This window comes from Sinocyclocheilus anshuiensis, unplaced genomic scaffold, assembly GCF_001515605.1.
Source record: "Sinocyclocheilus anshuiensis isolate Anshui unplaced genomic scaffold, SAMN03320099.WGS_v1.1 scaffold2085, whole genome shotgun sequence".
Lineage (NCBI taxonomy): Eukaryota > Metazoa > Chordata > Actinopteri > Cypriniformes > Cyprinidae > Sinocyclocheilus > Sinocyclocheilus anshuiensis.
Genome location: NW_015554052.1, coordinates 475689 through 501809, shown reverse-complemented (window position 1 = coordinate 501809; position 26121 = coordinate 475689). Strand labels below are relative to the sequence as shown.

Sequence of the window (26121 nt, the reverse complement as noted above, 5' to 3'; positions counted from 1 at the left end):
ATAGATAGATAGATAGATAGATAGATAGATAGATAGATAGATAGATAGATAGATAGATAGATAGATAGATAGGCAAGTAAGTAAATAAATAAATAAGAAAACAATAGTACTGAATACAAATACGCAGTAACATTAGGTCATGTATTTGTTGACACATAGTTTTAGTGATGCTTTGAAATAGTGACAGCCTAAAGATAAACCTATCAATTAATGTCAAGTTCAAGGTATCAGCAGCTTTCTTGTGTTTGTACCAATTGTTATCATTGGTTTTATCACGTACTTATGTAGTGTCTTAAATTAGATCATGTCTACATGTATTCATATATGGTCAGTGTTGAGGGTAACGCATTACAAGTAACGCGAGTTACGTAATCAGATTACTTTTTTCAAGTAACTAGTAAAGTAACGCATTACTTTTTAATTTACAAGAGAATATCTGAGTTACTTTTTCAAATAAGTAACGCAAGTTACTTTTTTTTCAATTTATTGATTGACAGCTCTCCTGTCCCCATGTTGAGAGAAATCAGAAGATGTTACTGTAGATCTAAAATAAATATGAATATGCATTCATTCATCTCACTCACAAAAAAACAACAACACAGATTCAGTATTCCTCAAAATGAATAAAAATAATGCAACTCAGAATATGACGCAAACCTGCAATAATTACAAAAGTAACATAACGCATTACTTTCCATAAAAAGTAACTAAGTAATGTAATTAGTTACTTTTTTATGGAGTAACGCAATATTGTAATGCATTACTTTTAAAAGTAACTTTCCCCAACACTGTATATGGTAATATAAAGAATAAACTCATCCTGAGAAATAATAATTGGAGTCAACAGTGTGACAACTAGCCCCAGTGTGGTATCTGCTAGCTCTGTACTGATATTCATTTCTTATGCTCGTTGTTCTTTTTTACTTTTACCGTGTTTTCTAATGCATCTGAACAGTTAGTTTAGTCTCACTAATCTAATCCGTCCAGAAGAGGGCGCTGTCTAGTGGTATTAATAGTGTGTCTCTATGGAGACTGGACAGTTTCTGTAGGATGGCCTGTAAGCAAAGAAGATACTCAATAACAGACTATTCTTCAGGGTTCTCCACACATTTTGACCAATGAATTAACATGACTTTTGCAGTAGTTCATGATTCCTGGATAAGGATTTGTACAAATATTTTTACTCACAAAGAGCACTTTCTACCCAATTAAATATTTTAGACATTGTAGAGAACTAGAGAAATGTATATTCATTATATATAAAAAATACCTTATATATTGCTTCTCTGAAACTTTGTTCAAATGTGCTAATTCTGCATGTTTATATGGATTGTGTCACTCTGTCATAAGCTATGGTTTAAGGACCTTGTGATACAAATATAAGCACAACTACAAAATAGACCGGGGCTAGTTGTCCCAGTGGAAAAGTCACAGTAACATTACAAAAAAAAAATACAAAAAAAATAATAATAATATATATATATATATAGCTTTCGGGTAAACACAAGAACACACACACACACACACACACACACACACACACACACACACACACACTCACACACACACACACACACACACACACAAAACACACCGCAATACATTATTATAGTTTAAGTTTTAATATGACAACTTACCCCATTCACTGTGACAAAATGTACACAAAAGGTTAATGTGTTTTAACAGTGTAGTTACAGTTGTAGTAACATGTCTATTACACATTTGTTGTAGTCAGGATTTTAAGGTTTATATAGAAATCAAATAGAAATATAAGGATTATGCAGAAATTGGCTTTTTTTCAACTGTGTTACTGCTTTAAATTTGGTCAAAACTTGATGTCTTCATGAGCTCCCATCAGTTGCAAACACGGACTCTGTGTGGAAGAGATATAACAAATAAGCTGCTCTTATATTCATGACCCTATAAATCTATTATTATAAAATAAACATGAATCAATTATTTGGGAAACAGCACAGCTCATACATGCACATGAATAAGAGTAGTATGGAGATGTTTTGACTCTTGTTAGTGTATCTAAGACTGTTTGCACTTGTGTTTGTCTTCTTGACGGCACATGATGTGAGTTTTCTCAGCATTTCATTTAACTTTGTGAAAATACTGATCATCTGAACAATTCCTCATTTTTGTTATATTCAGCTGAAGTTCTGCTGGTTGGCACCGTTTTCATTATTTGTTTTAATATTTCTGGTGGAACAAACTCTAACACAACACAAATAGATGAAAGAAAAAATACAGGCACAGTGTCAAAAACATATTGTTAATTAAGGACTAAAGTTGTAGGAGTTAGTTATAGTTTAATGACTTTTGAAGTTTTAATGTAACAAACAGATGAACCAAACAAACACCACTCAACTCCTGTTATTGTTATTTATTTAAGATTAATGTGTGTTATAACAGTGAACATGTCAGATATTTGTCAAAATCGTAAGGTTTACTGTATATAGAAATATAAGGTTTATACAGAAATTGGCTTTTCAATGAAAACAGTATATATTAAATGAGTATAAAGTGTGACAGCTGAGACAGGTTTGACAGAGACAGAGAAGAGAAGTGCAAGAAATTCATATTTGGTCTGCTTTAAATCTGGTCTAAAAAGATGCAGATCTTGATGTCTTTCTTTCTTGGGGAAAACATGTTCTCTGTGTGGAAGAGATGAAAGAAAGAAACTGCCGTTACTGTATATTCTCACTCTCGTATGTCTATTATTAAAGAGTAAACATGAATCAAATCTCAGGAAAACAGAACAGCTGTTATTAGATGATGAATTACAACTCATGCATGCACTCAGATAGTGTATATTCATATGGAGATGTTTGACTCGTGTTATCTTGAGCTTGTATTGTCTTCTTGAAAGTACATGATGAGAGTTTTCTCAACATTTGATTTGACTCTTTAGTCTCATTCAGCTAAAGATCTGATGGATCAGACTGGTCTGCTTGACTCAGTTTTCATTCATTTCGTTAATTCATGACCAATATTTCATTTGGGGTTAGTTAGCACAACTTTTAGAGACAGTTTAATATGAAGTAACACATAGATAAACCAAACAGACACTCAACTCACATTTGTCTGATAGGAATATGATTTATTTCTGACATTTTGAACCATTTCTACAATATTTGCTGTTTTGAAAGAATGTGACAGTACCTCATGTTTTAAGAAGCCCTAATTCAGTTGCGTTGTTGTCTCATTGTTCTGTTTTCTAATTCGAGATCTCGTATTCTTTCTTCCAGATCTTGTATTGTTGCTCTGTCATCTTCTATTGTTACTCTCAGATCTTCTATTGTTTCTCTCAGATCTTCAATTTCCTGAACATGGGTATGAAACGCCTCCAGATTGCCTGGAAACTCAACACAGAATCTTTGCAGCTCATCCTGATCACCGGAGAGATTCATCGCGTGCCGAATGGGCCGGTTAACAGCATGTTTGAAAGTCCACTGAGCAGAGATTCCTTTATATCTATCCTTAAGTATATTTATCCACCAGCCGTCATCCGTGGGTCTGAAGAGCAGAACATGCAGATGGCCTCGACAATATATTCTAAAGACAACGTCTGGATGTTGGTTCAGCTGCGTCTCTCGGTGTCTCTTTTGTGCTGCTTCAGTCATGTTTTCAACATCCAGTCCTTCATACATGTCTCTCACAGCTGCCATTTCTGCCTCACCCTTATCGAAATGTGATCTTTCGCATTATGTGAGAGATTCTCTTGCAATGGTGCAATTCACTTGGACGAAGCAGGAACTTGCTCAGCCCACCACATATTTGGCAAGAATCCACATGTTTGTGTTTTCCAGAAGGAGTCGCTCAGACTGAAACGAAACAAACCTCAACGCACAAAGCTTAAAGTCTCAATCAATCAGCTTCTGTTTATCTAATAATATTACAGTCAAATAAAAAGATGTGTTAACAGGACAACAGAGAAGGGAGAGGCAGAACAGAGGAGGAACTAAAGACTAGAGGAAATAGAGAAACAGTGTTTGCCAGGAAAAATGAATCATATTTAACCTTGTGTTCATGTCATTTATAAAGACAGAAAGACAAATAGGCAGTTTCGGCATTTAAAATAAATGCTTTCCACTTCCATTTAGTTGTGTTTTTTTTTTTGTAATTATTATGATTAATTGATATAATTATTTGTTTATTATAGCTTTTATAAACATATGCTTTATTCAGTGCACAATAGCAACATACAACACTCTAGAAAGAAAGAAAGAAATATACATAGCATAGCACTGAATTGTAATACAAGCAGTATACTGAAATCCAGGTGCATATAATTCCCACAAATAAATGAATACTTCACACAGCTTACAAACTCTTACATTTTTAATCACTGGCACCAAGGTGCACTTTTTAATTTTTTTCAAATGTCATATCAACAAAACATACATTTACAAGCATCAAACCTTCACCACAGTACTAGTGTTTAACCCTGTGCACACACTTACAATAGACTTAAAAATAGAATCAAATGAATGAATGAATAAAGTTAGGCCTATATATATAAGACATACAGATATACATTATACAATTAAATAAAGGCAATGATATGAAGACCATGTATTGATGTATTTTACAGTAGTACCTGTAGCACTGGTTTGCACTATAGTAATAGCAAATTCTTTATAGAGACTGGAGAGTTTCTGAATGTTTGCTTTGTAGGATGTTGTTGAGTGTGTGTGTGTGTGTGTGTGTGTGTGTGTGTGTGTGACCTAAATTGAGGTCCCCATGGGTACAGAAGCTTATGAATCATACAGAATTAGTTTTTTTGAGATTGTAAAAATGCAGAAAGTTTTGTGTGAAGGGTAGGTTTAGGTGTAGGGCGAAAATACAGTTTGTACAGTATAAAAACCATTACGCCTATGGAGAGTCCCTACAAGGATAGTGAACCAGATGTGTCTGTGTTATGTTTGTGTGTGTGTGTGTGTGTGTGTGTGTGTGTGTAAAATTAAATAAAGACAATGATATAAAGACCATATATTGATGCATTTTACAGTAGTACCTGTAGCACTGGTTTGCACTATAGTAATAGTAAATTCTCTATAGAGACTGGAGAGTTTCTGCATGTTTGCTTTGTAGGTTGTTGTTGAGTGTGTGTGTGTGTGTGTGTGTGTGTGTGTGTGTGTGTGTGTGTGTGCGTGTGTTGTGGTTGAGTGTGTGTGTGTGTGTGTGTGTGTGTGTGTGTGTGTGTGTGTGTGTGTGTGCGTGTGCGCGTGCACGTGCGTGTGTGTGTGTGTGTGTGTGTGCGTGATATAACATATAGATGTTGAACAAAAATTCAACATCTATAAGCACATAAACATAGCATGAATAAAAAACATGCGAGGTTATGTTGCAGTTATAGTAAGCACAGTTAAATGACGTTTAAAGACGGAAGATAGAGGTACGTTTTAAGATGAAAGCAATAATAGCAATTTTAACTATTTTTTATTATTATGGTACGTTTATGACATTTTGAACCATTTAGCTATTTTGAACGAATGTGATTATATTGAATGTTGTACCTCATGTTTTAGGCAGCACCTTTTTCTAGTCATTGCTGTCTAATTAATGATTTCCAGATGTTTAGTCTTTCCTCCAGATCTTGTGTTTGTGCCCGCGGCTCTTCTTTTGTTTTGTTTTCTGGCCTTTGTGGTTTTGGCAGATCTTCTGTTTTTCCCCAGCTCTTGTTTTGTTCTTTCCAGAGCTTCTTTTTCTGCTTCTAGCTCTTCTATTAATTCTTCCACCTCTTCTTTTGTTTTTGTTTTCAGCTTTTCTTTTGTTTTTTTTTCCCACATCTTGTGTTCGTGTTTTTTCCAGATCTTCTATTTTTTGCTTCCTGTTCTTCTGTTTTGTTTTCCAGATCTTTATCTTTCAGATCATCAGTTCTTTCTTCAAGATCTCTTGCTTCATTTTCATTCAAAATTTCAACAGCCTGTCCTTCATCAATGTTTCTGACCGATGCCATTTCTAGTCAGCGCTGGTGTGTGAAGATGGTGAAGGTCCTGATTAAAACCTCCTGTTAACCGCCTCATCCTTATAAACCCTTGTGACTGAGCAAACCAAACGTATATACAGTAGTTCAGTCAGCACATATCTGATTCAGTACTCAGATGAACACGTGTCTCCTGAAACTAAAACCGTGGTTTACATAATATATACCATGGTTTTCTCCCTGCTAACAGCTGAGGACTCGTGTGACTGTGAGCATCTACACTGAGCTACTGCAGTGTTACTGGAACAATCCACATCACAAACAAACATTTACATTTATTCAGTTGACGCTTTTATCCAAAATGAGGAACATCACAAGCAATTTGTCATGTCAACAATAGTCGCAGTTCACAATGCCAAGTTCGTAGTTTAAACTACAATAATATTAATAGGAGTGATAGGAATAATAGTGTCTTTAAACTGACTTCTAAAAAAAAAAGAAATTTTGTTGTAAGAAGGCAAGACGTGTGAGTTTGAGGAGCCCTGTCTCTTTTGTTATGATAAATTTCAAGTTAGAAGACAGAAAACTTAAGAATTTAATTTCTGTGGATGCAAATAAACATACAGTTGCTATGAGGTGAACACAATGATGACGGAGCAAACTCTGCATCCAGGTGATTTACTGGAAAGAAGTTAATTTAATGGAAGTCAGGTGACTTAACCGCAATCTTAGTACTGTTACACCATCAAACTCAAACTATTGTTTTACACGTATGCAGTATGCAAACAAGTACAGCCAGTATCTACTGGAATGGAGAAAGATGAATGTGTGTTAACAGTGTAACAATGAAAATGTCCATTAGAATTGTTGTCACCAAGTCTTTAATAAAGTTTGTGTTTATACAGAAATTGACTTTCAACAATAAACACACAATATCAATATTCAATATTCACTGGAGTAAGAAGTGTGACAGATTTGATTACAGTCTGGCTTGAATATGACAGAGAAGAGACATATAAGAAACACAATAAATTCATGTTTGCTCCGCTTTAAATCTGATCAAAAGATGCAGAGCTTCAGGTCTTCATGGTCTCTGTGTGGAAGAGATGAAACAAATAAACTGCTGTTATAGTCAAGCTCTCATGTCTGTTATTATAGATTAAACAAGAATCAGTTCTCAGGAAAACAAAGGATGTTATTAGATGATGAAATGCAACTCATACATCCACTCAAATAGTGTATATTCATATGGAGATGTTGGTAACACTTTATTTTAAGGATCAATTCTTGCTAATATTTAGTTGCTTATTAGCATGCCTATTACTAGCATATTGGCTGTGTATTAGTACTTATAAAGCATATATTAATGCCTTACTCTACATGACCGTATTTTAGATCTCTTAATCCTAAACCCCAAAACTAAACAACTACCTTACTAACTATTAATTAGGAGTTTGTTCAGAAAAAAACTCTTAGTTAATAGTGAATATGTGTTCCCTATTCTAAAGTGTTACCGAGATGTTTTGACTCATGTTAGTGGATCTAGGACTGTTTGCACTTGTATTTGTCTTCTTGAGTTTTCTCAACATTTAATTTGACTGCTAATTTTTATTTATTCAGCTAAAGTTCTGATGGGTGTGAGACTGGTCAGGTTGGCTCAGTTTTCATGATTTGTTAAATATCTCCGGTGGAACAAACATTAACACAAATAGATGAAATGAAAGAAAAAACAATAATTCTTGACCAATGCTTCACTGGGGTCAGTTAGAACAACATTAAGTAACAAACAGATAGACCAAGTCACTCAACTCACATTCATCTGATGTGATAACTATGATTAATTTATGACATTTTAAAACATATCAACAATATTTGCTGTTTTGAAATAATGTGATTGTATTGAATATTGTACCTCATGTTTTAGAGAGCTCTTCATTGTTGTCTAAGTCTTGTGTTTTCTGCTCTGAGATCTTCTATTGTTACTCTCAGATCTTCAATTTCCTGAACATGGGCATGAAACGCCTCCAGATTGCCTGGAAACTCATCACAGAATCTTTGCAGCTGAACCCGATCACCGGAGAGATTCATCGCGTGCCGAATGGGCCGGTTAACAGCATGTTTGAAAGTCCACTGAGCAGAGATTCCTCTATATCCATTCTTAAGTATATTTATCCACCAGTCGTCATCCGTGGGTCTGAAGAGCAGAACATGCAGACGGCCTTGACAATATATTCTAAAGACAACGTCTGGATGTTGGTTCAGCTGCGTCTCTCTGTGTGCTTTTGTTCCCGCACCATTTGGCCCATACATGTCTCTGACCCTGATTTGTGTTGCCATTTCTAGTCAGTGCTGAAGATTGTGAAGGTCCTGTTTAAAACCTCCTGTTAACCGCCTCATCCTTATAAACCCTTGTGATTGCGCAAGCCAAACAGAAGATGACAGGAGCTATTGTTCAGTCCAGCACATATTTGACTAAGTACACAGATGAGCACATGTCTCCAGACATGAAACTGAAACTGAAATCATGGTACAGTGCTGATGCTAATACCATGATACTATAATATATGCCACAGTACTGAATGATAACCATATTCATCTATCATGGCATCTACAGTGATACAAAGCACATAAAAGATTACATGGTAATACCACTGTAGTTTATAGGGCCTTTCATTAACCCCGTGTCATTTTGAACTCAGGTTGACATTTTTCACACTGTTCAGTCTTTATCCTGGGTTAAGAATGAATCTTGGATATTAAGGTTTTGAAGATTCACACTGTACATTCGTAATACTCTTATTCACATTTCTGCCGTCAGTATCACTGATTGCATGAATACAGTTTGTGATCAGTTTAAATAACAGCTTGTCTTGCTCTTGTGCATCAGTTTGGCTTCTGTATTCTTGATGGTAACATTCAATTTGCCCTGAACAGACTTATTGCACAATAACTGCACAAATAAATAGGTCTCTTCTTCACTCCTGCAGAAGCAGTGCAAATCTGGTTCAGCAGGTTTGGCACTGAATGGACCCTATCGGTCCTCTGGTTTTGACAGCAACTCTGCAAATATGACTCATTCAGAAATAAAAAAATCATATGGAGTTAAACATCTGACACAACCAGGTCTACAACATAGCTAAGAGTGTCTGCCCTTACATGAAAATGAAACTTCATCATAAACATTTCAGAGAAGAACTGAAGTTTCATGAGAAGAGCAGAATAAAAATAAAATAAAAATAAAAATGTGCTGGGTAAATAAGTTGCAGATTGCAAAAATCTGAAAGCATAAATCTAGACAAGTGGGTTTCAATCCTGGTCCTGGGGACCCACTGCTCTGCACATTTTGTATGTCTCCCTTATCTAACACACCTAATTCAGATCATCAGCTCATTAGGAGAGAGTTCCATGAACTTAGCTGTGTGTGTCAGAAAAGGGATACATACAAAATGTGCAGAGCAGTGGGTCCCCAGAATCAGGATAGAAAACCACTGATCTAGACACTGCACAATTAGCTAAATGAGTTCAGGCAACTGAGAACTTTGTTCAGCCAATGGGTTTTAGTGTTTTAGCAATCGAGAAAAACTGTAAAAACTGAAATCAGCTCACAGCTCGTCTGAGTCAATGATAGTATAACGAGATAACGCTAGCTAGCGTACTATTCAATCTGAATTTAATGTTAATTTAGCTAACATTAGCACAATTAATAATTAATCATTCTTTGTGGACAAACCATTGTTTTATTTGCAAACGTAGCCGCTATATTAAGGCTTTAAGACCTTGAAGATTCCTCTGCCGGCTGGTCACTCCCGCTTCACAGCGATTCCCTTCACTGTCCGTGTTTTGATTTCGGCAAATCAGTTTTGATCATGAGCCCAACATCCAGCAAGCCAGGAAAACATGCAATCTATCTGAGGGAAGACGTCTTACACTTCTAGTGTATTCTTAAAGTTGGATGATGGATCTCATACAAATTCAAGCACCAAAAGCAGCCCACACTCTATAAGTTCTCTTTAATTAAAAATATGCATTTTCATTCATTCATAGGCTATATGGCTGCAATAACATTTTAGTACAAATTTTTGCCATTGTTTAAAAACAAAAAAAATGCTTAACTGACTGGCGTTTCAGACTTTCAGTTGATATGCTTTCAAATTTTATGCCATAGCCTATATATGTATGTAGGCTATATTTCACATCCACCTCCTAAATCGCCACTTGTGCAGTCACAATTCACAATGGTACAATTTACTCAGGACGATGGTTTGTGTGTAACGTGTGACTTTTTTTGTATGGCATTAAAATTCTTTTTAGATTTGTTCATAAATAGGTTAAGCAAAACAAATGTGATTATTTTTGAGAACCTTTTATAAACCTTTTATAATACTTAACTGCAGACACGGAAATGACATACACTGTATACAGTTCAAATATTTTAGCGTCCCTTATTCTCCTCTAAATTACAGTTGTTCCTTATTTTCCTTTTCTGAAGTTGGCCACCCTAGCTGCCAGACAGTGGTCCCTTCTGATTGAAGCCAACCATTTATTCCGCCAATCTAACTCCTTTGGGATCTAATAAAACTGTAGTTTGGGGTTTCTCTGACGACTGTTGTTACAGCTAACAGCACAACATATCCCGGGCATATTGTAAACTTGTTGTGAACCTTCTAGGAGTGTTTCGTTGATCTTCCTCTGGTAGTTGTGGCTGCTGTGACCATAGACTGAAACAGGTCGCGCAGCTGTGACCCGGACACAAATATGGCGGCGATAAAGAACAGTGACGTCATGGTTCGTATGAATAGTACATGGCAGTTGAGTGCTGTATATCAGCAAAGAGTGAACGAAATTAAGCGAGGATCCGTTTGCAGTGCAGTCCGTGTGCGGTTCGTAGCCTATGCAGTGCAGAAGCAGCACGGGCTCAGTGTGCTTTATTTAGTGTGCTCAGTGCGCTATGATCCGCGACTGTTTACCATCATTATTTTGATTTCAAATTCGAACGTTGTTACTATTTTTTTTTATCTCTCAGCATAGTGATTATCTTTTCACAAAGTAATACTATCTTTCATAGACATATTTATGCTTTAAAATTAAATGATTACAATCTTAATTCAAGTAATGAAGGATTTTGAAAGTCTGACAGTAATCAGTGTTGAGAACTACTGTAAAGTTAACCCTGCCTGCTTTACATGTTTCAAATTGATTAACAGTTGAAAACATCCGTTAGAAATGTAGAAAAGTAATCAAAACGAGTTCAAAAGTAATCAGTTACATTACTTTAATAAAGTAATTGAAATAGTTACACTACTTATTACATTTAAGATAGCGTAACTTGTAATCTGTAACCTATTATGTTTCCAAAGTAACCTTCCCAACACTGACTGTGTATGTAGTTATATTAATGTTGTTTTATATACTGGTAACTGAGGGCCTAATTAATTTGAATGACACAATGTTTAGTGTTTTCGATTCTTGTGCACCCATCAATTATTAATATATAAATATATTCCAATTTAAAACAACTTAAAACATTGTTTTTACACATTCCATCATATATTTTATGTATGTTTGCTTTTGTTATACACTTATTTAAAGCAACAGATTTATTCATTTATAATAAACTGAAAAGCATGTTTTCCTTGTATATTCTCCACCATAGTTTGCTGTGCTGCATGGGAATGCTCCAGTCACTCACAGAAAGCAGTATAAATTTATGGTTTCCCTATAGTATACTGATGCGGAGAGGAGAGAAAAAAATAAATTATGCATCAAGTTTTATTCAATTCACATTTATTTGTATAGCACTTTTTATTATACACATTGTTTCAAAGCAGCTTTACAGAAAATTAATGTCTCTACATTACAAATAAGACTTTTGTATGTTTATTCAGAGTTGGTGTCATCTGAATTCCTCTTCGCAAGAGGCTGGATGTGGTCAGCAGGAGCAGTCTCATGATTGGGTGTACAACAATACACAATAAAGCGCTATATAAATGCATCATTCATCATTCATTCAATCTAACTATAGCTATAGATTACAAGAACAAAATGATGTAATCATACTTGGGAATTTGCACTTTTTCACAAAGACACAAAGAACAGGGAAAGACTTGCAAAACCCAGTGAGATGAGACTCATTGTGAGGAAGATACCTCTGGAAGAAGGTATAGAGTTCATCGTTGTAAACTAAACAGGTTCAAGAATTCATTTGTGCTGGTGTCAGTTAGATTGTGAATATGGATGTATGATGCCTTCCTTACTTCACTGTTTTTTTCTTTCTTTCTTTTTTTTCTGTGTGGGTGGGAATGTTTTTTTTTTGTATTTTAGGAGTATCAATTATGTTGAGATGTTGGGGTTAGATTTTGCAGATCTTTTAGATCTTTTTGGCTAGATCTTTTATGCTGCTTTTCTCCTGGTTGGTAAGCAGGTGCAGCAGGGGGTGCAATCAGCTACCTGCCAGAGTGAAAGTGTGGGAGGAGCCAGAGGAGAGCAGGAGACACAGAGGAAAACAGAAAGCAACCAGACTACTGCAACATGCAATTCTTACAACAATAAATACATCTTTGGACATAACACACTTATATGTGCCCTCCAGTGTGCCTAATGAATGCACTGCATTGAGTGCCGTGACAAAACCTATTCCAAATTGTCCCCAATTCGCAGCTAAGTGAACAAACACACATAATCACAGAAGATATATAGTTAAAAGAAGAAATCATGTTAAAGTATCTAATAATCATCCTGTTCTCATGTGTTTTTCAGTCACATATTTGATTAAATGTAAATCTGGTGCAGCAGGTTTGACACTGAACCGGCTTTATCAGTCCTGTGGTTTAACTGCAGCTCTGAAAATATGATTCATTGAAACAAAAACCATACAGTACAGCATATGGAGTTTAACATTGTAGCGAATCAGCTCATGGGAAATATGAATAATTAATCATAACTAGTTATAATTAATTACAGTTTATTGGGTGAGGGGACTGTGACGATTTGTTAATCTAATGAATAACCGATTTGTTAAATCAAATGAAAAATTGTGTGTTTGATTGGTCCAGACGCTACAAATTCTAACACAACTAGATCAACAACATACTGTACCTAGGAGTGTCTGTCTCTGCTTGAAAATGTAGCATTGTTCCAAGAAACATTTTTCACCATTTCCAGAGAAGAGCTGAAGGTGTATAAGTGCAAAATAACAACTAAAACTGCTGTAAACAAACTAAAGAAATACTAAATGATGAAGTGTGCACATGAGACAAGACCTAAATCTCGCACATGCCTTTATCCAAAGTGACTTACAAATGATGAACGTTACAAAGCAATTTGTCACAAGTCAACAATCATACTATACAATGCCAAGTTTTTTGTATAGATTAGAATAATACATAAAGCTAGAGCAGAGGTGAAACACAGGTAAGTAATAATTATTATTATTTAGTACATAAGTGCTTTTAACATATCTTAAACAAAAAGACAGATTGCTGTGAGAAGGCAAGCCTTGTGAGTTTTAAGACACTTCTTCTCTTTCATTGTGATACATTTAAAGTTAGAGGACAGAAATACTTCCAAAAGCATATTTTTCCCACTCATTTCTCTACATGCAAATAAACGTTGCTATGAGGTGAGCATAAATAAGAATGCAAACATTTCTGCAACACTGATATTAGAGCTCCACACCCTCATGATGACGGAGCAAACTCTCTGTATCTTTGTGATTTACTGGAAAGAAGTTAATTTAATGGAAACCAAGTGACTCAATGGCAATTTTAGCTGTAACACTCACATTGTTTTACACGTATGTAGCATGCAAACAAGAAGAGCCAGTATGCAGTATCTACTGGAAAGATGAGAATCTCCAAAACTGTTTGTCAAGATTAAACTTCAGTAACATTTCAGTCTGACAGTAATGGGATCAAACATGTTGCTCCTTTTGCTCAAATCATGTAACACTTTAGGACAGAAACCAAAACATAATTGTCTCGTTAAACTGTAACAGCACTTCATTCCTACAGTCACATTTAGAGTCAGGATTTTTTTCACTGAATTTTTCTCCTCCTGTCTCGGTTTACTGCTATTTTAGTTTAGAAAAAAAAAAAAAAAAACACCTTATGGGATTTAAATGACAACATTTTCTGAATTAGTAAATAGCATTTCATACACGATTCTAAATGATGCTCGAAAAATTAGACTTGTAATAATAAGCAATGCATTGTCTTACAAACTTGCAGAAAGTATACAGAATACAATGCAAATTAACTGAGTAAAGTTATTTTAATTGAGGCTAAACAAAGTTCAGAGCTGCTTTTATTAAGAATATCAAACTCTGAAAATTAAAGCACAAACACGGCTACATGAAAGCATAAATGATCCTGTAATTCATCTGCAATATGGGAAAATATTTTTGGCTAAACGGCAGCTGTCATGTGACTTATTTCCCTTTATCGAGTGAGATATCAAAGATACTCATTTACTGAGATACAGGTTAAAGTCTGATATGCTGAGGAAAGAAGTGTTGTAATCATCGTCGTCATCTCTTCAGAGTTTCTGGCTGCTGATGGGACTGAAGGCTTTGGGCGTTTCATCCGCTATGAAGGCCTCGATCTCCTCCACGGTTCGAGAAACGCAGGTCAGCAGCTCCACGCCGTCAGCCGTCACAGCGATATCATCCTCAATACGCACCTGAGAAACAGAGACACACACATGAGGAGCAATAATCATATAAATAAAGTCTGAACTTTCAGAAATGCATTTTTATAATATCTGAAACAATGGAGCTTCAGTGCTTTTAATTGTAAAGCAATATTATGAAGATAAAACATATATAGTGCATTCTATATATATATATAATTTATTATACATGTAAATATTTACATTTACATTTGCTCATTTAGCAGATGCTTTTATCCAAAGAGACTTACAAATGAGGACAATAGAAGCAATCAAAACTAACAAAATGCATACTTTATAGCATATAATATTATATATTGACAAATCATCAGCAGAGTTTCCAGCAAAAAATATATGGTGTTAACGAAAATATGGACTAGTAATAGATTGATCAGGTTTTAGTTTCTTTGTAATAATAATAAAAATATCTCAGTGTATCGCAGTGTTTCTCAACTGGTGGACCGTTCTGAGTGGGTCGTGGAGAGCCTGAGAAAAATGTGTTGTCCTGATTCAGTATCTGTGTTTGGAGGAGATGCTGTCAGGCTATATATGGCAGCGTCATTATTCTATATATTTTCAGTCTGTATTCTTCTCATACTATGTAACATATAATCATAGTTTTATATGCAAAGCTGAACTATATGAACTATGTTTCTGTTAAGAACTGATAAACAAAGTACTTGGTGCACCCGGGACCTGGGATGGTTATTGGCCACTTGTTCTCTTCTGATGGGCCACTTCTCATCTGACACTTGACTAGTAAGCAAAATGAATAAAAGACTCTTCATCTCCACCCTGGACTCCCTGTCTCTTCATTCCTGATCTAACACACACATTAACCCCTTGTGGCAGTAGCAGGACATGATGTCACACTCTATGGGGTAAGTTGTCACAACGGAACCTGCCATTAAACTATTATAATGCATGTGAATGTGTTTTATTGTGTTCGTGTGTTTACCCTGCAGCTATTAGTGATTGACAGAAAATGATTTATAAATTCACAAAAAATCACCAGAAGAGTAATATCATGTCATCCAGACTCTTCAGTCCAGGAGGCTAGGCCAACAGGGTGTTACAGTTCTTAGTTAATTTGTAATGCATAACGGCTGCTGAAAGATTATTTTAGTTATATTACTGATTATTTAGAAACTGCCCAGTCTTCATAGAGACACAATCCTTTAAAACACTAGATGGCTACATGAAAGCATAATTTGCGATACTGATTTACATAAGCGGAAGTCAAACAACAGCAGCTGACATGTGACTGATTTCCCTTCATAGAGTGAGAAATCAAAGATACTCCTTTACTTAGATACAGGTTCAAGTCTGCTATATAGAAGAAAAGGAGTGTCATCATCATCATCATCATCATCATCATCTCTTCAGGATTTCTGGCTGCTGATGGGACTGAAGGCTTTGGACGTCATGAAGGCCTCGATTTCCTCCACAAAAACACCACCAAAACTCAATGCACCTACAGGCCCATTTTGTACTGTACTGTAAACATGGATCTTATAACATACCGTAGTTACTATCAGCATCATTCTTTTTTCGAGAAGAAATTTTACTAAAGAAATCATTGTATAATCACTGTATTTTTACTTTTAAATTCAATATTAACATATTTGTGCAGTCAGTATCATTGATCAGACGAATACAGCACATGACCTGTTTAAATCATGGCTCTCAATCAATCAATCATTTGGGATTTTATATTCCTGATGGCACCTTCCAGTTTGCCCTGAAAGTATTTTATAACATATCTGTCCAGATATAAAAGGTCTCTTCTTCACTCTGATTAATGCATTTTCCATCGGGGCTTGCAAAAGCGGTTCATAACCCAGGGTTAAAAAAATGATAAGTGTGAAACATTTCTTTACCCTGGATTATACTGAAGTGGGGTTAAAAACACAATGACCCATGCTGTGAAAAATACTTATGTGTGTCCTCCAGTGTGCCTAATGAATGCACTGCATTGAGTGCCATGACAAAGCCTATTCCAATTTGTCCCCAATCCACAGCTAAGTGAACAAACACACATAATCACAGAAGATATATAAGATATAAAAGAAGAAATCATGTTAAAGTATCTAATAATCATCCTGTTCTCATGTGTTTTTCAGTCACATAATTGATTAAATGTAAATCTGGTGCAGCAGGTTTGACACTGAACCGGCTTTATCAGTCCTGTGGTTTAACTGCAGCTCTGAAAATATGATTCATTCAGGAATACAGTAAAAATCATATGAAGTTCAACATCTGACACGACCAGACCTGCAACATACCTAACAGCCTCAGCCCTTACATGAAAATCAAACTTGATCAGAATCATTTCAGAAAAGAGCTGAAGTTTCATGAGAAGAGCAGAATCACAAGTGAACTGCTGGAAGCAAACTAAAGAAACAAAACGACAACAAATGATGAAGTGTGTGAGACAAGACATAAAGGTTATAATCCACACAATTCACAGCCAACTGATTGCAGTTACAGCAAACCCTCAGTCCACTATGAAAACCACATTGATCCTCTTGATGGTTTTCTCCCTGCTAACAGCTGAGGACTCGTGTGACTGTGAGCATCTACATCTGTGAGCAGCTACTGCAAAGTTACTGGAACAATCCACAACGCTTGACCTCCCGTGAAAAGATCTCATCTCAAACAAACATTTACCTTTATTCATTCAGTTGACGCTTTTATCCAAAACGGGGAACATCACAAGCAATTTGTTGCAGTTCACAATGTTCACAAAGTTCGTAGTTTAAACTACAATCATATTAATTGGAGTAATAGGAATAATAGTGTCTTTAAACTGACTTCCAAAGAAAAGACGAGTTGTTGTAAGAAGCCAGGACGTGTGAGTTTGAGGAGCCCTGTCTCTTTTCTTGTGTTAAACTTCAAGTTGGAAGACAGAAAAACTTCAAAAAGTTTTCTGCCTTTTCAACTCAATTCTCTGGATGCAAATAAACTAATAGAGTTGCTATGAAGTGAACACAATTAACAATAGAAACTGATGCAACAATTGACCACTGCACCCTCATGATGACGGAGCAAACTCTGCATCCAGGTGATTTACTGGAAAGAAGTTCATTTAATGGAACTCAGGTGACTTAACCGCAATCTTAGTACTGTTACACCATCAAACTCAAACTATTGTTTTACACGTATGCAGTATGCAAACAAGTACAGCCAGTATCTACTGGAATGGAGAAAAATTAAATCTTCAAAACTGTTTGGTAACATGCGTTGACAAATTGCTTGTGATGTTCCCCGTTTTGGATAAAAGCGTCAACTGAATGAATAAATGTAAATGTTTGTTTGAGATGAGATCTTTTCACGGGAGGTCAAGCGTTGTGGATTGTTCCAGTAACTTTGCAGTAGCTGCTCACAGATGTAGATGCTCACAGTCACACGAGTCCTCAGCTGTTAGCAGGGAGAAAACCATCAAGAGGATCAATGTGGTTTTCATAGTGGACTGAGGGTTTGCTGTAACTGCAATCAGTTGGCTGTGAATTGTGTGGATTATAACCTTTATGTCTTGTCTCACACACTTCATCATTTGTTGTCGTTTTGTTTCTTTAGTTTGCTTCCAGCAGTTCACTTGTGATTCTGCTCTTCTCATGAAACTTCAGCTCTTCTCTGAAATGATTCTGATCAAGTTTGATTTTCATGTAAGGGCTGAGGCTGTTAGGTATGTTGCAGGTCTGGTCGTGTCAGATGTTGAACTTCATATGATTTTTACTGTATTCCTGAATGAATCATATTTTCAGAGCTGCAGTTAAACCACAGGACTGATAAAGCCGGTTCAGTGTCAAACCTGCTGCACCAGATTTACATTTAATCAATTATGTGACTGAAAACTCATAGTAACATTTCAAATCAGCACTACAATCTGACAATAATGATTTCATGCATTTAGATGTACATATTTAGCTCTAATCATAGGATAAAATCCAAAAGACAATTTTCTCCTTGAACTGTAACAGCGCTTCATTCCTACAGCACGGAGTGTGAGGATTTTTCTCCTCCTGTCTCTGTTTACTTCTATTCCACCAATTCTAGTTTGACAAAAACACATCATATGGGATTTAAACGGCAGAATTTTTTTGAATGAGTAAATTATATTTCACACATGATTCTAAATGATGCTAGAAAAATCAGACCTTTATTGAAATAAGCATTGCATTGTCTTACAAACGTGCTGAAAGTGTACAGAAGATAATGCAAATGAACAGTAAAGTTCTGTTAATTCAGGCTGAACAAAGTTCAGAGCTGCTTTTATTAAGAATATCAAACTCTGAAAATTGCTACATGAAAGCATAAATGATCCTCGAATTCATCTGCAGTATGGTTTATGGGAAATTATTTTTAGCAAAACGGCAGCTGTCATGTGACTGATCTATCTTTATCGAGTGAGATATTAAGGATGCTTGTTTCTTTAGATACAGGTTAAAGTCTGATATGCTGAGGAAAGAAGTGTTGTAATCATCGTCGTCATCTCTTCAGAGTTTCTGGCTGCTGATGGGACTGAAGGCTTTGGGCGTTTCATCCGCTATGAAGGCCTCGATCTCCTCCACGGTTCGAGGAACGCAGGTCAGCAGCTCCACGCTGTCAGCCGTCACAGCGATATCATCCTCAATACGCACCTGAGAGACAGAGAGACACACACATGAGGAGCAATAATCATAAATAAAGTCTGAACTTTCAGAAATTTAGATTTATAATACCTGAAACAATGGAGCTTCAGTGCTTTTGATTGTAAAGTAATATTATGAATAATATGTGGATTATATATGTACATAATTTTTGATATGCGACCCTAGACCATAAACCCAGTCATATGGGTCAATTTTTTTAAATTGAGATTTATGCATCATCTGAAAGCAGAATAAATAAGCTTTCCATTGATGTATGGTTTGTTAGGATAGAACAATATTTGAAAAATTTATGCATCATCTGAAAGCAGAATAAATAATATTTCCATTGATGTATGGTTTGTTAGGTTAGGACAATATTTGGTCGAGATACAACTATTTGAAAATCTGGAATCTGAGGGTGCAAAAAAATCAAAATATTGAGAAAATCATCTTTAAAGTTGTCCAAATGAAGTTCTCAGCAATGCATATTACTAATCAAACATTAAGTTTTGATATATTTACGGTAGGAAATGTACAAAATATCTTCATGGAACATGATCTTTACTTAATATCCTAATGATTTTTGGCATAAAAGAAAAATCAATAATTTTGACCCATACAATGTATTGTTGGCTATTGCTACAAATATACCCCAGCGACTTAAGCCTGCTTTTGTGCTCCAGGGTCACATATCTCCATGCCTTATAGCTGCAATTTACAGCTTAGAGCTGGACAATAGTATAGTTTCCATGTGGCGCCAATATAAACAATCAAACTACTGAGATTTGCAATATAGTATAAATGGCTTTATGTGAGTATGTATACGGGTAAGATAAAAAATGTGTAATAGTTCTCATTTGAAATGAGTAAATAATTTTGCAGTGATATTGAGGATTTCATGTGGAGATAAAGGTTAAAATGAAGACACATATAAAAAGTAAATAATACATTTGAAGATTTATCTTTATAATATCAGGCCTCTAACATTGTGATGTAGTGACACATCATTACTACTAGCTCCAATATTAAAATGATGCATATGGCTTGAGATTCACCTCCATCATATCACCTCTAAATGCTAGCAGTATACATGGCCATGAAAAAGTAGTCTAAGTGAATCTCTCCCTTTTTGATGTGATCAGATCTGACCTCTGGATATCCTCCCACGTCGTGGACGTCGATGCCTAGCATGTGACCCAGACCGTGTGGCATGAACACAGAGCCCAGATGAACCTTCAGCATCTCCTCCACGTTCCCACGCAGGATCCCGACCTTCACCAGCTCCTCCAGGTGAACCCGGTCTGCCAGACGATGCATGTCTGTCCACTTCACACCTGAGCACCAGTGAAGGGTCAGAGACCGTCATTAGACTGAGGTCAGAGCTCATTTTACAGGATCAAAGACAGCGTGCACTTGTTCTTTTAGAAAGTGCATTCTTAAATAACAGAACTCAAATTTCAACATACACTACTGTTCAACGCGTTGAAATTAATTTTATTGACTAAGGACACATTAAACTGATGAAAAGTGACAGTAAAGACATTTATAATGTTGCAAAAGATTTCTATTTCAAATCAATGCTGTTCTTTTGAACTTTCTGTTCATCTGTGAATATATATAATGTGTATATATATATTTATATATTTTTATATATATATATATATATATACATATATATTTACATTGAGTAAGTGGCTTTAAAAAAAAGCCAAGTATAAGCCTAATTAAACATGCAGGGTTCTATACACTTTTTTATTTATTTCTAGCACTTGTACATTTACACTGCACTTAGTATATATATATATATATATATACATATATATTTACATTGAGTAAGTGGCTTTAAAAAAAAGCCAAGCATAAGCCTAATTAAACATGCAGGGTTATATACACTTTTTTATTTATTTCTAGCACTTGTACATTACACTGCACTTACAAATTGCATAAAAAATATTATGAGATTAATGTTTTAAATATAAAAACGGCTATATAGAAATAAAAATGCTAGAAAAAAATAGAATGATACTTTTAAATGTGAAACTAAAATTACCAATAGGTGGCGGCAAACCACTGTCCTAATAAGTGAGTCACTGAGTCATTTATTCTGCTTATTCCCTGCTTTTAATATTATTTTTATTTATTTATTTTCCATTTTTACAATGTACAGAGCTTCTGGACTTTGCACAAGTCCACTTTCTTTTATTATAGATTTAAGCAAACCATTTAACACATAACTTACAATGTTATAAAAAATGCCCTTTTGCACTTTTCTTCTCAGAATTGCAGTATAGCTAATTGCAATTGCAAAATGGATAACGGTTTATATCTCACAATATTGAGTTTATATCTCAGAATTCTGAATTTTTTTCTGAGGACCATGAGAAAAAAAAAGTCCAAATTGTGAGATATAAACTAAGAATTGTGAGGAAAAAGTCAGAATTGTGGGATAAAAAGTTGCAATTAACTTTTTTATTTTTATATTCCGTGGCAATAAATGAGAAAACATTGCATAGAATACAATAAGTAGAAATTAGCAAAAAATAAAAACATAAATAAAATTAAACATATTATAATTACAGCACAGGAAAGAATTCATTATTAGAATTGAAAAAATAGCATTTCTTATTTATAACCCTTAGTATATTTATTAAATGCTCAATTCATCTACCTTAAATCTAGGTATCACTATCACTGTTTATGGACATTTTGCTGCAGATATGAAAAACATAATATCTTCCAGGGATGTGTTGTGGTTTTTAAAATAAATATTTTCTAAGTATGAAAACTGTAATTTGAGATGGATGATGCCGGATGTAAATATAAACTAAAAAGCTCTCTGACTGTAGTAAATCAGCTGCTACTTTATAATAATTCAAGCATCCTGATTTTCACTTGATATCTAAAACATGTACTTGAAAAAAGTGAAAAATGTCTTTCTTTTTCTTGTCCACCAGGGGTCAGTGTGCGACTGCTCATAAAGAGATGATGAAGCCTGAACTACTGAAGAGAGAAATAGTCAACACTACACTGACTGCAAACCAGCATCAATCAACAAGACAAACTGATACAGAACAGAACTGACTAAAATAATCAAGAAATAAAAGAGAAAACAGGCAGATGAACTCACCACATGTCTCCATCCTGGATGCTTTGGTCATTGGGAGCGCTGGCGTGTCCATAATGCAGGACGGATGAGTTATTCCCACTGATGGCAAATTACATGTTAACATGCAACCCAAAACACTCAGAGATTTGACAATATCGTCAACATCATTCTAATGAACATCATTTTTATATCTTTAAATGTTCAGGACGTTCAGGAAGTACAGTAACAGTGACAAATGCATTATTGATACAGTAAAGTTTTGCAGTGCTACTGTATCCACTTAAACACCAATTCAATCGTACAGCAACACACTAACAACCATTCAAACACCTTAGCAACACCCTAGCAATCACATAGCAACACAATAGCAACCACTCAGACACCCTAGTAACCACATAACACACTAACAACTACTGACACCATAGCAACCATATATCATCACACTAACAACCACTCAAACACCACAGCAACACACTAACAACCACTACAACACCATAGCAACACAATAACAGCCACGTAGACATCCTAGCAACACATTAACTACCACTCAGACACCCTAGCAACACATTAACAACCACTTAGACATCCTAGCAACACATTAACTACCACTCAAACACCCTAGCAATACACTAACAACCACTGACACCATAGCAACCATATAGCAACACACTAACAACCACTTAAACACCCTAGCAACACACTAACAACCGTTTAAACACCAAAGCAACCATACAGCAACAAACTAACATCCATCCAAACACCCTAACAACAACCTAACAACCAATCAGACACCTCAGCAACCACAAAGCAACACAATAGCAACCACTCAAGACACCCAAGTAACCACATAACACACTAACAAACAACCACTCAGAAACACAAACAACACCTCAGCATCATGGCATCAAGTTCTCTTCATAAAATGTAAAATCTACTCTGCTCAGAATAAGGTAAAATAAAATAAATTAAATATATATACAAGACAGAGAGATGACAGAAGCATCAAACATTCTTCACCCAATTTGAGCAAAGAGGACATGAAATGTGTTTCGGAAATCGCTGCAGTCCATTTACCTGACTGTGTGTGCGCATGTGTGTGTGTGTGTGTGGTTCGTGGCAGCTTTAATTAAAGCATCACATGCTGCCATCAGGATGTCAGTGTGCAGGATTAATGCTGCCGCCACATGAAACCAACCATCATGACACATCAGACTATCAGAGGACGGGCTCTGAATCACAGTGGCGCTCTCGTCCTCTAATAGAGCCACTCCTGACTCACCTCTGTTTGGGGTTTTCTCCTGTGATCAGCTCAGAAAGCTTTCAAAGAAACAAGCCAAAGAAAAAACACGACCAAATGTCAAGTCTGTGTTCGCTTATGTGTGAGACGTGATAGTGATGTTTTAATATCAAGCACCAATGCGGTTCAAATAGAGATTTTCACTTTGGACTTCTTTATTTTGAACCGATTTCTACCCAGGAAACAATTAAGATCTGAACAAGAGAATTATAAAACACTACTGCAACTCTGAATGGGTGTTATCATATTTGCATATTCACTGATTGGACAAACACAATAACCACTGTTTTAACAACTGCTTGTCTTAGACTTCTTGTATTAAAATTGTAAAATAAAATCTTCAATTAACTAATTTCCCTCAGATGCTGAAACTAAACAGCATGTGAATATTCCTGCAATTGCACAAAGCTCATTAATATTCAATGATTCGGTGTTACATTCTAGTGTTATACTGTATCACACAGGAAGTGCGCTTCATCACTCGGGGTTACAATGTTACTATCCACCTTTTTCAACTGTGAAATATCACTTAACCCCGAATTAGACATGGCTTAAACCCAGGGTTGATAAAAAGTTACAGAAATTATGCAAAAAGACAGAAATTATTAACCAACATCATGAATATTGCACATAAAACCATTTCTTCTTGCTCTCTTAGAAAAGAGCAAACAATAATTGATTTGAAATAATTAATTTCAGCTCACTCCAAACAGAAATCACTCAGACGCAGAATGAAAGTTCACTTTTAATTGAGGACTAATTGTAGCTTGCATCCAGGAAACAGATCCATGTACATTTCCTCTATTCAAGCTTTTTTCATATGACGGAATATGCACACTATCATTCAAAAGTTTTTACCACATTTAATTTTTCCTTCTGTTATGGCTATAAATGATAAAATGGCAACCAGTAGTGAGCGAATGAGGACAATTACAAATGCTTCTTAGAAAAGCCACAACATGTCGTGTAGATAATTAGCTTTACAGGGCATTTTCTCCCTATTTTCTGCTGAGTTCAGTGTGCGGCACGCAGCAAACACAGGCTGCACTTGTGCACTGATCACAAACTGCTATCTGTTAATATTGGCCCTGAAATGAAAACATGCTACAGACGCCTTAATCTGAGTATTAAGAGCTGAAAACTCCTCTAAAATAATAAAAACAACCAATTAACAAAGCAATGCACAATGCATATATTATGAAACACATTAATATAATGAAAAACAAAGCCAGCAACCAAGTAGAAAACACTTTAAAATAACTACAAATAGTAACAGTAGAAGCCATTATGAACTGTCCGCGTAAGGCTGAATGTACTTTATCATGTGCTGCAATATCTTACACAGCACTTCAGCTCAGAATAGCTCACAAACACCCAGAGGAGAGAGAAAGCCCCGTTAGAGTCTGAGTGGGCTGATTTAGCCTAAAAAGGAGACTCTTTTTCTCTGAAATGCTTCCATTCCTCTCCGGCATCCCAGACTCCTCGTCTGCACAGGAATCTCTCTCAGCGCTGTATGATCTCCGGCCAACACGCCGGCTCGCCGCAGGGCTCAGGGACACTTCCAGCTTTCTTAGAATGAAAGTCTTACGAGAGACAGTCGAGAAATGCTGGAACAAGATTCACATGTGAACCTCAACCGCTCTCTGACATTTAAACACTAGTGATCTGCTTTGACATTGTCTGCACTGGAAGCATCTCAACAAGATACTCTAATGTGCGCTAAAATGCATGGTACACAACAATAGTGTGTAAAAGTGTCCATTTCTGAAGTTTACTGTCTATTTAGTAGGCCTCTCACTAGGGTTTGGGAAAGACAGTCTTTTTCTTAAGATCAGGGATTACCAAACTTTTTTTTCCTTTGAGCTAATATATATATATATATATATTAAAGTATACAGAAAAAAGTTTTATTAAGTCTACCTGAATTTTTATATTTCATTAATTTAACACAAGCACATATTCATGGTTCTCTGATGACAGTTAATAGTCATGCAGGTAAACAAATGTACTATATTATACTATATATACTATATAATATTATATAATATTATGTATTATAACTATTGATATATTAACATTTCTTTGTTGACATTTTTATGATTTAATTTTTTTAGTAAGTGCTTTATTTTGATAGTTTTTATTTTGAAATAATTTCTTTACATATTTATGATTTAATACATTTTTTAGTTTTTTTATTAAAAAATATTTATTACATTATGATTTGATTTTTTAATAATTTAAAATTATTTACATTTACATTTTTGTGTTTTAATACATTTTTTGTGTTTTATTTTGATTGCTTTTATTTTAAAGGTAGTTCCTTTAACTTTACCTATTTATGATTTAATTAATTTCTAGTAAGTGTTTTATTTTAATTGTTTTTTTAATAGATTATGGTTAAATAATTATTTTAATTATTTACATTTATTAAAATTGGTATAATTTATGTTTAGTGTTTTATTTTAATTGTTTTAATTTTTTATAA

At 35.3% G+C, this 26121-nt stretch overlaps 1 protein-coding gene across 1 annotated transcript; it reads right to left on the bottom strand.

The window, feature by feature from the left end:
• Positions 1–14465: 14465 nt before the first annotated feature.
• On the bottom strand, positions 14466–22394 carry LOC107668472 (xaa-Pro dipeptidase-like). Its single transcript, XM_016460345.1, has 3 exons — positions 22361–22394; positions 20383–20567; positions 14466–14611 (listed from the first exon to the last, which is right to left on the bottom strand). Exons 1-3 carry the CDS (start codon positions 22389–22391, stop codon positions 14468–14470), a joined length of 360 nt encoding a protein of 119 aa, XP_016315831.1. The 5' UTR covers positions 22392–22394; the 3' UTR covers positions 14466–14467.
• Between the last annotated feature and the right edge of the window lie 3727 nt (positions 22395–26121).

Bases quoted from the DNA above. Each gene is read 5' to 3' on its own strand.
- LOC107668472 (XM_016460345.1), bottom strand. From the start codon at position 22,391: ATGACCAAAGCATCCAGGATGGAGACATGTG. The intron at 20,568-22,360 runs GTGAGTTCATCT...ACTGGTGCTCAG, and splicing joins ATCCAGGATGGAGACATGTG to GTGTGAAGTGGACAGACATG. The intron at 14,612-20,382 runs GTCAGATCTGAT...TCTGTTTCTCAG, and splicing joins ACGTGGGAGGATATCCAGAG to GTGCGTATTGAGGATGATAT.